The sequence below is a fragment of the Mus caroli genome, unplaced genomic scaffold (genome assembly GCF_978045245.1).
Source record: "Mus caroli unplaced genomic scaffold, Mus_caroli_1 scaffold_3, whole genome shotgun sequence".
In the NCBI taxonomy this organism is placed as follows: Eukaryota; Metazoa; Chordata; class Mammalia; order Rodentia; family Muridae; genus Mus; species Mus caroli.
The window spans coordinates 17099789-17112899 of record NW_028227258.1 but is presented as its reverse complement, the minus strand read 5'-3'; the positions used below and the strand labels follow the sequence as shown (position 1 = coordinate 17112899).

Sequence of the window (13111 nt, the reverse complement as noted above, 5' to 3'; positions counted from 1 at the left end):
TATTAATGCTGTCTTGTTTAATAAGCCTCCACCTTATTAGTGAGAGTTAAAAATGATACTCACAGACACATTATAGTAAGGATGAAAACAAGATAATGTGTTTCTGATTTACAAAGTTGCCTTTCTAGAAGCAAAGGTTATTAACAAGTCAATTCTGGTTCTAGCAAAGTATTTCAAATTCTGCAGTAAGATTAAAAATGAAACTGAATAAATAAATAAAGTTTGTCATCGACATTGTAATCAGTATCTAGAGGGAAACAGTATTAAGACAAGAGATGGTGAAGTAACAGTGCTCAGCCACTAAACACATCTTACAACTGGTTACCTACTAAACACTTCGTGTGTTTGCCAGAAAATCACTAAGAGCTAATTTTCCATCTAAATAAATTCAAACAATTTAGAAAATTTAAAAAATGACTCTTTGAGTAAACTTTTGGCAAATAACAAGTCAATGTACATTTTCATGACTAGACGAAATAAGTGAATAAAAGAGGTGTAAATTTATGGCCATGTATCTTAAGTGATGATAGGGAACAATATAAATATCTTAGTAAACATAATAAACTTTAAATGCAATAACTTCTACTAGAACTGAGAATACAAAGAAAAGCGTCCTCGATATATAATACAATGTAAAAGTTACTATTAAAGTACCACTTGGTAAAAACTAGTTTTTAGAGGAAGCTACACTTTATTATAAAACATAACTGCATTGGGTGTTCCTTTGATTCCACTTTTTAAATTGTCATATTTAAAGGCTTTTATCATTCTTTAACTGCTTGTTACTGCTAAAATTGACCTTACTAATAAAAAGGTCCTAAATATAACTTAATAAAAAATGCTTTCCGTTACAATGCCAAAATAAGTGCCATTTATGCCAACCCCCAGAAAATATAAGGATGCCATACACTTTATAATTCTAACACCACTGATTTACAAAAAAAAAAAAAAGGAAAAAAAAGGTGCCATTTTAATGGCATTTTCTCATCAAAATCAACGTGTGCTTTTCATATTTCAAAATAAGGCAATATATGCTATTTCAAAAAAAAATTAAGACCAAAAGTACATGCTTACTTTTAGAAGCATGTAAAATTTTTAAAAAGGATCTATTCAGTTAGCAAATGAGTGTTGTGAAGAGCTGCTTACTAAAAGCTAATTGTAGTTAAAAGGTTATATAGTGGCATTTTCAAATGACAGGAAATTCAACTTTACTTTTCCAAAGGATTCCACAAGTGCAGTAGTGCACTAGTGTACCCTGCTGAAGTCTGTAATTTTTAAGATATTGCAAATATCATAGCAATGTGTAAACTTATATCTGATTGCCTGAATATACCAGGCTTATAACGAGCTTTAGAAAGAAATGCATTTCAAAAAGAAATTTAAACATTTAAGCAACTAGTAATTTTGTCGTCATTAAAAAAAAAAAAAAATCAACCCTCTGATGCAACTGTTAAAACTGCCCAACTTTTCCAAAAGAAATGCAAGTGTCTCCGTTCTCACCTCTAATCTTTGAGTAGCCAAAATATCAATACGTTAAAACAAAACAAACCCAGTTTAGAGACAAAATTTTAATCCAGATGTCAACATCTCTTGAATACTCCAAAGTAAGGAAAAAATAACCAACAGGATAAACTTAAAGTCTCCTACTCCGTAGAGATCTCAAAACAAAAATCGTGCTTACTTCATCAAGTATTTAGCTGGGAATAGGAAAGAATAATGTTGCTTCGACACCGACTACACTAATTACGCCATCTATTTTGTTATCTTCTGCGGACATGTGCTGCCTAACGTTTTCACTTAATGAACTGTTCTCTGGTTTGTAAACAACTTCTGTAGCTCTCTCTCTCTCTCTTATGTCCAAACCGGAGGGAAAATGAAAGTCTGGGGCGGTAGGGGGGGAAGCATCAATATCTGAACTTCCGGATGTGAGCAGGGGGAGCCATCCGAGGGACCACCTCTCTCTCTCACGGAGTTCAAAAGGAAAAGTTGGGAGAGAGACGCGGCCCGCAGATCACGCTACGGGCTCTCGGTCACCTGAAGGGGGCTGGCAGCGCAAGGCCATCACTTCGGAGCGAGCCCTCGGGGACTCAAGTTCGGGGGGCGCTCTTTGTGCGGTCGGAGGGGAAAGGGAGGGAACCGCCCACAGCCTGGGAGTCATTCAAAGGAGTTCGGGAGCGGGGCTGGGGGGAGGGCGGGGCGGTGACACCCGGAGGGGACCCGAGCGAGTACTCGGCCCCGCCCGCGGGGACGGGATCCCACCGCCCGGTGGCTTCCGAGAGCGCGCGCGGGAGACCGGGTCCCGGGGCGGAGAAGCGGCTCCGGCCTGACACTCCGCGAGTTTCCACACCTAGCGGGCCAGGGGCGCGCTGCGCCGCGCCGCGTCCCCGACCCGGACCCCGCGGCCGCCTTCCCCTCCCGGGTTCCCCGGGCGGCGCTCCCGCAGGGCCGCGGCCCTTACCTGCAGCTCGGTGAGGAGGATCTCCCCCCGGTCGGGGTTGGACGCCATGGCGCTCCACTCGGGCCTCCGCACCTGAAGGCGGGCAGCGGCGCGGCCGAGGGAGAAGGCGGGACGGGAGAGCCGGGCGGGGGGTGAGGACCGGAGAGAAAGCAGCAGCTAGGGAGTCATGGAGGCGCGGCCCGGCTTGCAGGCGCGTCTCATGGAGAGCGGCGGGGAGCGAGGGCCCTCGCGGCGCGGCTCCCCTCGCCGCCCGCCGCCGCCCGCCGGACTCTGTTCCCTCAGCCGCTCCCTCAGGGCGACGCCGGGAGCCGACTCGGAGCTCTCGGTGAGAGGCGCAGCGGCCGCGGCGGCAGCTCCTCCTGTCGCACCATTTGGCTGTCACCGCGTCGCAAAAGCCGCCGCGCTTGGCGGCTGCCGGCGCACGTGACGGCCGCGGGCCCCCGCCCCCGGCTGGGCGGGCTCTGGGAAGCCGGGGTTGGCGGGGACCCCGGGGCTTGGCGCGCGGGGCGGGGCGGACTTTGGGCGGGCCCGGGTGACAGGGAGGCGAAAGGCCCCGGGCTCGCGTCGCCGGGAGGCGGGAAGTCGGGCGAGCAGGCCACACCCACCGCGGCTGCGCTTAACGGCTCTGCGCGAACGCTAGGTCTGGCCTCGGGCGGTCCGCAGGTTGGGCCTCGCTTCGGCCCTCCCTGCGGGGGACCGCGCCCTCCCTCCCGCCCGCCCGCCCCTTGCTGTCGCTTCCTCCCTCCCCCACCTGCCGAAGCGTGTCCACCTCTCGCCTTTGGCTCGCGCGACGTCGCCACCAGTAAGGTGCACGGCGAGCCAAACCCGCGCGGAAGAGGCCCTTGGGAGAAGTGGGCGTGGTCAGGGCGCCAGCCACTGCTCCTTGCAGTCCCCACGGGCTGCCTTTTCCTCGAGCGCTACCCTGAACTCTGTGGTTGGGGCTAGAAAACTACTGAGCTCAAAGCTGACTTAGCTCATTTGTTGATTTTTTTTTTTTTAACTTAAGTTTAATGGAAAGAGATGAGGCAGAATCAACGTCGGGAAGGAACCAAAGCCGACTTTACTTGGGGAGGTATAAATGAGAACTAACTACTTAGTTGCAGAGTCTACTTAGTAGCGAGCCTTAACTAGCTACTTAGCAGCCTATCGGAATTAGCTACTTAGTAGCAGAGTACTTAGTAACATAGTGTAACTTGTGGGAAAATGGACTTCCACAAGTAACACTTATGTCTCACCAGTATCAACAGAGACTCTTAAGCTGTAGCTTTTGTCTAATCAATGAGTGGACACTCTCCGTAAACGCTTCCCTTGGGGTTCTGAAGATTAAGTGCATATAATATAGCTGGTTCAAAGCAATGTGGACAAAGCGGTGATGGCTATTTAGGTGAGTGTGAGGAGTTAAATGGCAGGTTTCAGGTGGGTAGCTACAAGTCTGAGAAGCACTTTACCTTTCATGTGACATTGATGCAGGCTCCTGCAGATATTTCTCCAAGAGTCATTGAAATCATTGAAGTCAGAAATCATTGAAAATCTAGAGTTCTGTGACTCCGGCTCACAATATATTGACAAAACTTTTCCGTTCTGTACTTCAAAAGTTTTACTATTTATATGTTTAATGAACTGCCTGGGCTTGTTATAAGTAACAAGTGCCTTAATTATTAAGTTACATAATCAACTTTAGAATGCGTTTAATGGATGAACACGGTTACTTCGCCAAGTGTCGTCTTAGGAATACTGTTTCACTCTAGAAACTGATTATAGCTTAAGTGAAATATTTGTAAACATACATCCAGTTTCATCATACTGCAGAATGTGAAATACTTTGCTAGAGCTGGAATTGGCTTGTTATTAACCTTTGCTTCAAGAATGGCAGATCTGTAAATCTGAGACACATTACTTTGTCTTCATACTTACTATAGTGTGAGTAACATTTTTAACTCCTGCTATTAAAATGGAGGCTTAGTAATCAAGGAGGCAACAAGGAACTAACAACATTTGGAGACGCCAAGATATATGGTTACCTTCCCTAGTAACCAGCAGAGAGAGTTAGGCCCTGCAGTTATGAGCAGTAGTAAGAAAGAGTCTATAACAAGTAAGTGGGGAGTCCTCTTGAGGAAGCAGTGTTGTGTCCAAAACACTATTACAATTTTAAATGGTAGGTACAAAGTGGTAGGGGGAGATAATGCTAGTATGATTTTTATTGTAAAGTATACACAACAAAACTTATCATTTAAAGTGGGTCACTAGATTCCTATTGATATGTTTGTTTTTTTAATAATTTACTTTTCTCCAGGAAAGAGATGAGAAACTTCATATATACATAACAAGTGGCTAACTATTAAGTTAAGAAGTATTTGCGCAATGCCAGGTGTGATGGTACACTCCTTGAATCCCAGCAATTGGGAGGCAGCAGCTGGCAGAAGTCTGTGAGCTTGTGGCCAGCCTGCTCTACATAATGAGTTCCAGACCAGCAAGGATTACATAGATGCTAGACAAATAGAAACACAATAAGATTTCTTTAGAAAAACAAATTTAGATATAAAAAGAAAAACGAGTGTTCTTTAGAAAAACAAATTAAGGTCTAAAGAGAAAATGTTCACATTTCAGCAGCATGGAAATTTGAACCTAGGAGACAAACATGTAGCCTAGCTCTCACAGTAAGTACAAAATAATAAACCGCAGCTTAGCTAATTGGGAAGGAAATCGTACTTTTACTAAGTGATGTAGGAAAAGAACTAAGTCTTAGAACTGGCATTCCGTTTGCCACCTGGGCTGGTTTTAATCTACACTGTGCTTTAAAATAGAATCCTCATAAACTGAATTCAAAGAGCATTATGACCCTCAGATAGTTACCATAGGAAAAGACTTCAATCTTTCATAGTCCTAGTGTTAAAACCAGTATAATAACTTTAATGTTACAAATCATCTGCAAGTGTGTAAACAACAAGTGCACAGGTCTTTAATAGTATAGGAAGTTTTTCTGAAATTAGTTGTGTTGGGGAAACTAGTACAACCCAAAGGGAAGACAGAAGACCTGCAGGATCAGAGTTTGGAAAGCAAATTAGCTTAGGCTAAAAGCTACCACTCAGCTCATAGTCAGTCTCATTCATTCTCTCTCTCTCTCTCTCTCTCTCTCTCTCTCTCTCTCTCTCTCTCTCTCTCTGTGTGTGTGTGTGTGTGTGTGTGTGTGTGTGTAGGTGGGGATGGGGGAAGATAATCAAAAGTGAATCACACTTATCAGAGGGGTGCATGCTTAAAAAGTTGTAATGGAAATGCTTATCACTTTGATTCAGAAGTGTTGTGTTCAGGTGTGTTTCAGCCCTGCTTATAAGTGTTCTTAGAAAAGCCTAAGTACTCCGGGCGGTGGTGGTGCACGCCTTTAATCCCAGCACTCGGGAGGCAGAGGCAGGCGGATTTCTGAGTTCGAGGCCAGCCTGGTCTACAAAGTGAGTTCCAGGACAGCCAGGGCTATACAGAGAAACCCTGTCTCGAAAAACCAAAAAAACAAAAACAAAACAAAAAAAAAGCCTAAGTACAGTTCACTTCATTGTAGTCTAGTTTTTATTTAACAAGAACAAAAACACAAGGTAATTTAAATTTCTCTTCGTCATTAAAATACCTAGTTTGTGTCACTCATTATACAGAATCTTTTAAATTTTTCAAAGATATTTTAAAGATCTTTAAATAGAGATAAACACACACAGTTTCAATTGCCTCTGTCTTCCTCTTTTTAATGCCCTTTCAGAACTTTTTAGGAAAGTTCTTTTAGGGAAATTGTGGTAGAATTAACATTGTGCTTTTTCAGTCCTATTGAAACAGACAGCTATTCAGATGAACTGTCTGTCCAGTGTCCAGAGAGTAAGTGGTAATGACAGGAAATCTCAGGAAGACAAAGTGAGCTCCCTGGCCAGCCAGTGAGACAGCACAGTCATGAGGGCGTTTTCACTGCAAGCCTGAGAAACCTGTATCCCCCAGATCCCAGGTGAAAAAGCCAGGCACAGTGGTACACACTTATGATGGGAATGCTGGGTTGGGGGTGCTGGAGGAAACAGGCAGATCTCTGGGGCTCATTGGCCAGCCGAGCTTTGTCAAGTTTGCTGAGTTTCAGGTGAGTGAGAAACCCTGGCAGCTGAAGAAAGATTAACCTTTAACCTCTGGCCTTCACACACGAGTGTGTGCCCCTACACAATTGTGTGTACACACAAATACACAAGAAAATTTTAAAAGAATATCTTGTCATCCCCTTTCCTTCCTTAAGAACGGCCTTACCAAAATCATTCTTTTGTACACCCTCTGCGGATAATTGAGAAAAAGCATGAGGTCAAGGGCAAAGAAGAGTGAACTCAGCTGTGGTGGTTATGGCAGATAGGTTTGAGATATATCAGTCCAGCCCTCACTGGACTCACTACACTGGAAATCTCCCCCCTGAGAAGACATCTCTGAAGCCATGATGGCTGAGCTTAATTTAGACATTCCAGTAAACTGGAGTACTGAGATCCATTTACAGTTGAGTCTGCATGGGAATTTGAAGATGCAAGACTAGAGAGAAAGTACTAGGGCTGGGTGGCATTTTCTACCCTGTGGTTCTAAAACATATCCAATCTCGGTCTTCATGGAACTTGCTGTTTTGTGAAATAGACATAGTAATGACAAGTTAAGTTCAGGCTTATTTTATTTTGCTTTTTGTGGTTCCTAGGTTGGCCCAGGGCCTTGCCAGTATTAGGCAAGTGCTGTACCACTGAGGTGCACTTCCAGCCCCCCTTTAACTTTTAACTGGAGACAATCTCGCTAAATTGCCAAGCTGGCCTTGAACTTGCAGTCGTCTTGCCTCAGCCTCCTGAGTTCTAGGGTTACAGTCATGTGCCACAGTGCCTTTTTGCTCAGGTTACTTTACACAAAGGTCAAGCAATCCTTTTCTGGATTCTTAGCACTGCTGGTAGGATAAATGTGGGGGAAAGAAGAAATGTTAAAACCAACTCCAAGGAGAAAGAATAGAACCAAGTTTCTAACTACTGAAAGGAGAACCAGCTACAACAAAGAGATGGGGCAGTATGTGAGCTCAAAGACTATGCACCTCCGGCAGAACAAGCTGTGCTATCATAAGGTTGTCTCCTGCTGTATGCCCCCGTGGCTCTGTTCTTGTCATCTTCAGTTTGAACCCAGACCAACAGAGCAGCCAGACTTTTGTATGCTGACTAGCAAGGGTCAGGGTACATAAGCCTGAAACATAGAGGAACACCACAACCAAGGAGCTGAATGCAGGTGAGTAACGGATGGATTCCACACCACATTAAGACTTATCCTAGCAGTGGCAGGAATTTCCCATTTTAATAGACACGCTGGAACACAGGAAAACAACAGGTTGGAAGCAAGAGAATGAAGTTTGAGGAAGAAAATTAGGTCCATTCAGTTTTCCACCTCCAAAGTTGTATTTTATAGGGTCATGGCAGTGAAAATGCTTTTAAAAACACCCACTTTATTGATAGGTAAGAAGGCCTGGCTTAGTGATACATGCCTTTAAAAATCTCAGCACACTACAGGCAGAGGCAGGCAGAGCACTGGGAGTTCAAGCCAGACTGCACTACATAGTGAGACCTTGCCTCAAGCAACAACAAAAAATAGGAGCATAAAATGACGCGCAAGCGGAAGCAGAGATGAGAATCTGTGTTGTCAGGAAGGGAGGTAAAGCACAAAGCTTGCTCCTTGTGTCTTCCAGGAAGTCCTATTGTGATGTTTATTTTGTTTGGGGGTTCTTTGAGAGTTCCTTAATCTTTAAATGTGAGCATGCGTGCATATGTATGTGTTTATATGTATGTGTGTGTATGTTTGGGTAGTGTGTGTGTTCCCATACTGACCTAACTGGATTGTCAAGGGCATAACCACCAGTGAAAGAGTAAGCACAGTTCTGACTAGAGGGCACAAAGCATAGAAGCACACCAACACAGTTTATCTGATGCAGCTTTCGCTTCTGAAGACTCCTTCACTGTCTGGTACTTGTTCCCAAAAGATCCCAACCCAAGCACATGGACAGATTATAAATAATAATTACATCTTATGCCCGATGGAGCTTGCCACAGTACTTTGTTTTCACACTTTATAGGCACTTAGAGTGCATATAATATAGCTCTTCTCTTGGGCTTTAATCACTAGAAAGGCATGCATGTTTTATATAGCCCAATATAGTATTTTACAAGTAGTAAATAACTGTTTTTCTCTATATTTCTGGATGTATAACAGTGTTAGCCAGGAACTCACTAGCCAGAGAATGAAATATCCTTGCCTTGGGTGTTCAGTGTCAGAGCTTCTAAAGTTTGGAGCCTCTTTCTTCCACTCTAGTCTTCATCGGTCTCTGGCAGGCTCTCTTCACATGCTTGCTACTCTTCTTTGCCACATACATTTCCACAGCTTCCACATTGCCTGTATTTCTTGATAGTGCCGACATTGTTGTGGACCAGGAACTCAATCCGTGGCCAGTCATTAACCCACTTCTCCAGCATCTCCAGAGCTCACTGTCTTTGTAGAAATGTCACACTGTACACTCTGATGCCTTTCACTTCCACACTGAGTCCACCTCTCTTTTCCTACCCTGTAGAAACAAGTGAATCTCTTTCCTTTTCCTGTTATACTTTGATCATTCTCAGACCCTGATGCCTCGGTGGTTATCCCAAATAAAATTATTGGGAAATTTCTTCCAGGTATATAAAAAGTTCTCCATCAGAAAATTCCACATTCTTCTTTGATACATGCTCACTGAAGTCTAAAGTAGTGAAAAGGCATTTAAACCACAATTGGGAAATTAAAGTTTGGTTTTTACAGTTTATTTTTCCTTTTATTGAAAATCTTATTTAATGATAGATTTTTGTTTTTTTTTTACCATGTAATAACATCCTGATTATGATTCCCCCTACCCAGACTCTCCCCAGTTCCTCTCCACCTTCCTTCCCATCCAGATCTACCCCTTGCTGTCATTAGAAAATAAACATGCTTCTAGAGAATAATGATAAAATAAAAGATAAGACTATCTAACATACTGCAAATTGACAAAATAAACAAAAAGAAGGAAAAGAGCCTAAGAAATGGCACAAAAAAACCTACACTATATATGCAGAGACCTACTGGCTCCCTCAGGAATCCATAAAAGCACACGACTGGAAGCCATAATTTATATGTTAAGTGTTTAATATATCCTCCTCAGTCTTGGGGACTGAATGTCCACCCTAACTTTAATATCCTGGAATCCTAACATCAGATGTGATGTCAGGAGGTGGGCCCTTTGGCCAGTGCTTAGGCCGTAAGAAGAAAGCCTAGGTTACTTTTGTTGACACTGACCAAATACCTGACAAGAAACAGGGAGGAAAGAGTGATTCAAGCTCATGATTTTATAGCAGCTGTGGCTTCATCCATGACGTTGGGGAAGAGTGCCTTGGAAATGGGTAGCAACCACTAGTAGCCGTAGACTTACTGCCCTGCGTCTTACATGTGCATAATGTTCTACCTCCATAAACAATGCAAACGTGTCAGCCCATGGGAGAAATTTCATATCAGTAACACTTCATGGATGAGGTGAGTGTCCTCGCAGAAGAGACTGGAGAGAACTCCTGTGTTTTTGTGTACAGTGTGGGTACACTAAGAATCCTGGAGTCTTCACCTGGAAAACAGCCCTCATTGAAACACAACTCATGTGAGGGCAGAATGCTCTGGGACTTCCTGACATCAGAACTGTGAGAAACTAAAATTTCTATCTTGGTAAGCCATCTATTCTGCGTTTTGTTTTAGCACCTGGAAATAATATAAACATTGGGGATGTCTTGGATTCTTAAGATATCATCAAAGACCTGATGGGTTACATCTTCTGAAGTCAAAACTAAGGAAGGGTGGGTTTTTGTTTGTTTGTTTTTTTAGATTTATTTATTCTATATATGTGAATACACTGTTGCTATCTTCTGACACACCAGAAGAGGGCATTGGGGATCCCATTACAGATGGTTGTGAGCCACCATGTAGTTGCTGGGAATTGAACTCAGAACCTCTGGAAAAACTGTCAGTGCTCTTAACCACTGAGTCCCCTAATGAAGTATGAAAACACAAGACTATACAGGCTTATATGTAACCTTTAAAATAATGGTCTTATTCCCTCTCTCATCTCCTAAAAGATGTCATAAGGGTGAAAAAGATAATTGCCATTTTAATACTGTTATAAAAGTGGGTTGGAACTTGCATATCTTTTGCAGTCCCCCAAACCACAGTTGGAGAATAGCTAACCTGTAGGGCTGCCTCTGATGACCAGACTTGCAATATTCTGTGTGAATGAGATCTCCGTGCTTTCAGAGCTTCTGACTTTCTACACTGTCTTAATCATTTTCTGTTGCTATAAAGAAACGATTGAGACTGGGTAAGGTATAAAGTAGAGACATCTTGTATCTTACGGTTCTGGAGACTGCAAAGTCCACATCCAAGTGGCTGGACCTAATGAAGACCTCATGCTGCTTTAACTCAAAGAAGAAAGCAGAAGGTCAAACATTCCTATATAAAAAAGACAAAGAGCAAGGTGGGGAGGAGAGTTTATTCAGCTTACATTTCCACATTGTAGTCCATCATTGAGGGAAGTCAGGACAGGCTCTCAAACAAGGCAGGAATCTGGAGGCAGCATCTAATGCAGAGGCCATGGAGGGGTGTTGCTTACTGGGCTTATCATGGTTTGCTCAGCCTGCTTATAGAACTCAAAACCACCAGCCTAAGGATGGCACCACCCACAATGGACTGGGCCTTACCCCATTAATCACAACTTAAGAGAATGTCCTATGTGCTTGCTTATAGTTCAATCCAAATGGAAGTTCTATTGGATGGTTTTATCTCAACTGGACATAAGCTATAGTCATCGGAGAGGAAGGTGCCTCAAGTGAGAAAAATTACTCCCTTAGGTACAGCTGTAAGGCATTTTCTTAATTAGTGATTTAGAGGTGGAGGGCTCAGCCCATTGTGGGCAGTGCCATCCCTGGCCTGTTGGTTCTGAGTTCCATAAGAAAGCAGGCTGAGCAAGCCCTGTGAAGCAAGCCAGTAGGCAGCACTTCCCCATGGCCTCTGCATCAGTTCCTGCCTGGAGCTTCCTTCTCTGCTTGAGTTCCTGTCCTGACTGCCTTTGTAGCAGCAAGGTAGAAGTGTGACTTTACTAAACTCATTCCCAACTTGCTTTTTGGTCGTGGTGTTTTTGTTGCAGCAATAGAAACCCCCAACTAAGACTTAAGTATTTTTTAATTGAGGTTCCCTCCTCTCAGATGACTTTAGTGTGCTGTCAGGTTGACATAAAACTATCCAGCACACCCTCAGTTAGGATAACCTGCTGTAGGGCTATCTGATCCAGTTCCATGAGAATTAACTAGGTCATAGTCTCATGAGAAAGGCACTAGTCCCTTCTGCTCCCTATTCAGGTATTAATTTATTGAGATGGGGTCTTATTACGTAGCCCATTCTGGCTTCAAACTCAATCCTCCTGCTTCAGTCTCCAAAGTGGAGTTAGGGTTATTGGTATGTGTCACCGCACCCAGCAGTCATTCTTTTTTTTTTTTTTTGGTTTTTCGAGACAGGGTTTCTCTTTATAGCTCTGGCTGTCCTGGAGCTCACTTTGTAGACCAGGCTGGCCTCGAACTCAGAAATCCGCCTGCCTCTGCCTCCCGAGTGCTGGGATTAAAGGCGTGCGCCACCACGCCCCGCTGCAGTCATTCTTTTAATGTCCAAATCATCTGTTATATAGTAGGAACCAAATTTCAACATGGGTGTTAACTGGGGCCATACCATATTCAAACCATAGCAAGTGCCATGGGTTTTTCCCATGAGAAGTTAATACATGAAAAATTTGAGTTGCCTTTGTCAGAATGAAAAGGGAACATGAGCAGGAGAATGCCTATGTAAAATATGCCCATTATACCAATACTTACTTTAGAGCAAACAGCAACTGTAAATGGCTGTGCAGATGAATAGGTGCAAAAACTTCTGACCATGCACAACACCCAGAGTGCTGAGGACAAAGAACCCCTTGGGGCACTTACTTCCTCCAGTTGGCTCCTCAGCACCAGGCTCCTATGTGTATAATGAAACTGTGGTAACAGACTCCCAAACATTGGCTGAGAGAACATAGGGATGGCCTCCTCTCCTCCCTCCGAGTGCACTTTGGATGTGTCTATGTCCTCTCAGAGCTCCCTGTGTTTGCAGCCTGCCTAAAATGGCATTACTGGGAACTGCTGTGGAACCCTTCAAGAATGCCTACTGTCAGGGAGATACTTCCTGAGAGTAAAGGCAATTCTCGCGTAACCCTGTGGTCGTTCTCGATTGAGGTTGCTTTGGAAGAAAGAAGGCTAACTCTACTCACCATCCTTTGCATCCAAGCTTCACATATGTATTATATATGCTCTAGAGAAACAGAACTAAGGTGTGTGTGGATGTACATATATTATTCACATATGTGATATATATGAAGATTATTAGATTGGCTCCTTACAGGCTGTGGCCTAGCTAGTCCAACAATGACTGTCTACCAACAGAGAATCCAAGAATCCAATAATTATTCCATCTGGAGGCTAGATGCCTCAGCTGTCCTTCAGTGTACATTGGAAGTTTGAAGTTGGCTCTTCTTTTCCTTTCTTTAGGCTGCCACTA

The 13111-nt window shown here is 43.7% G+C and overlaps 1 protein-coding gene and 1 pseudogene across 2 annotated transcripts in view; one reads left to right on the top strand and one right to left on the bottom strand.

The window, feature by feature from the left end:
- The window catches only part of Pkn2 (protein kinase N2), a 96743-nt gene extending 93901 nt beyond the window's left edge, over nt 1-2842 (bottom strand). For both annotated transcript variants that reach the window (XM_021157819.3, XM_029474931.2), the window contains exon 1: nt 2459-2842. In XM_021157819.3, the coding sequence (XP_021013478.1) occupies nt 2459-2506 (48 nt within the window). In that variant the 5' untranslated portion in view covers nt 2507-2842. The remainder of the gene's footprint in view (nt 1-2458) is intronic.
- LOC147005434 (uncharacterized) lies at nt 2658-3463 on the top strand (annotated as a pseudogene).
- The last annotated feature ends 9648 nt before the right edge of the window (nt 3464-13111 follow it).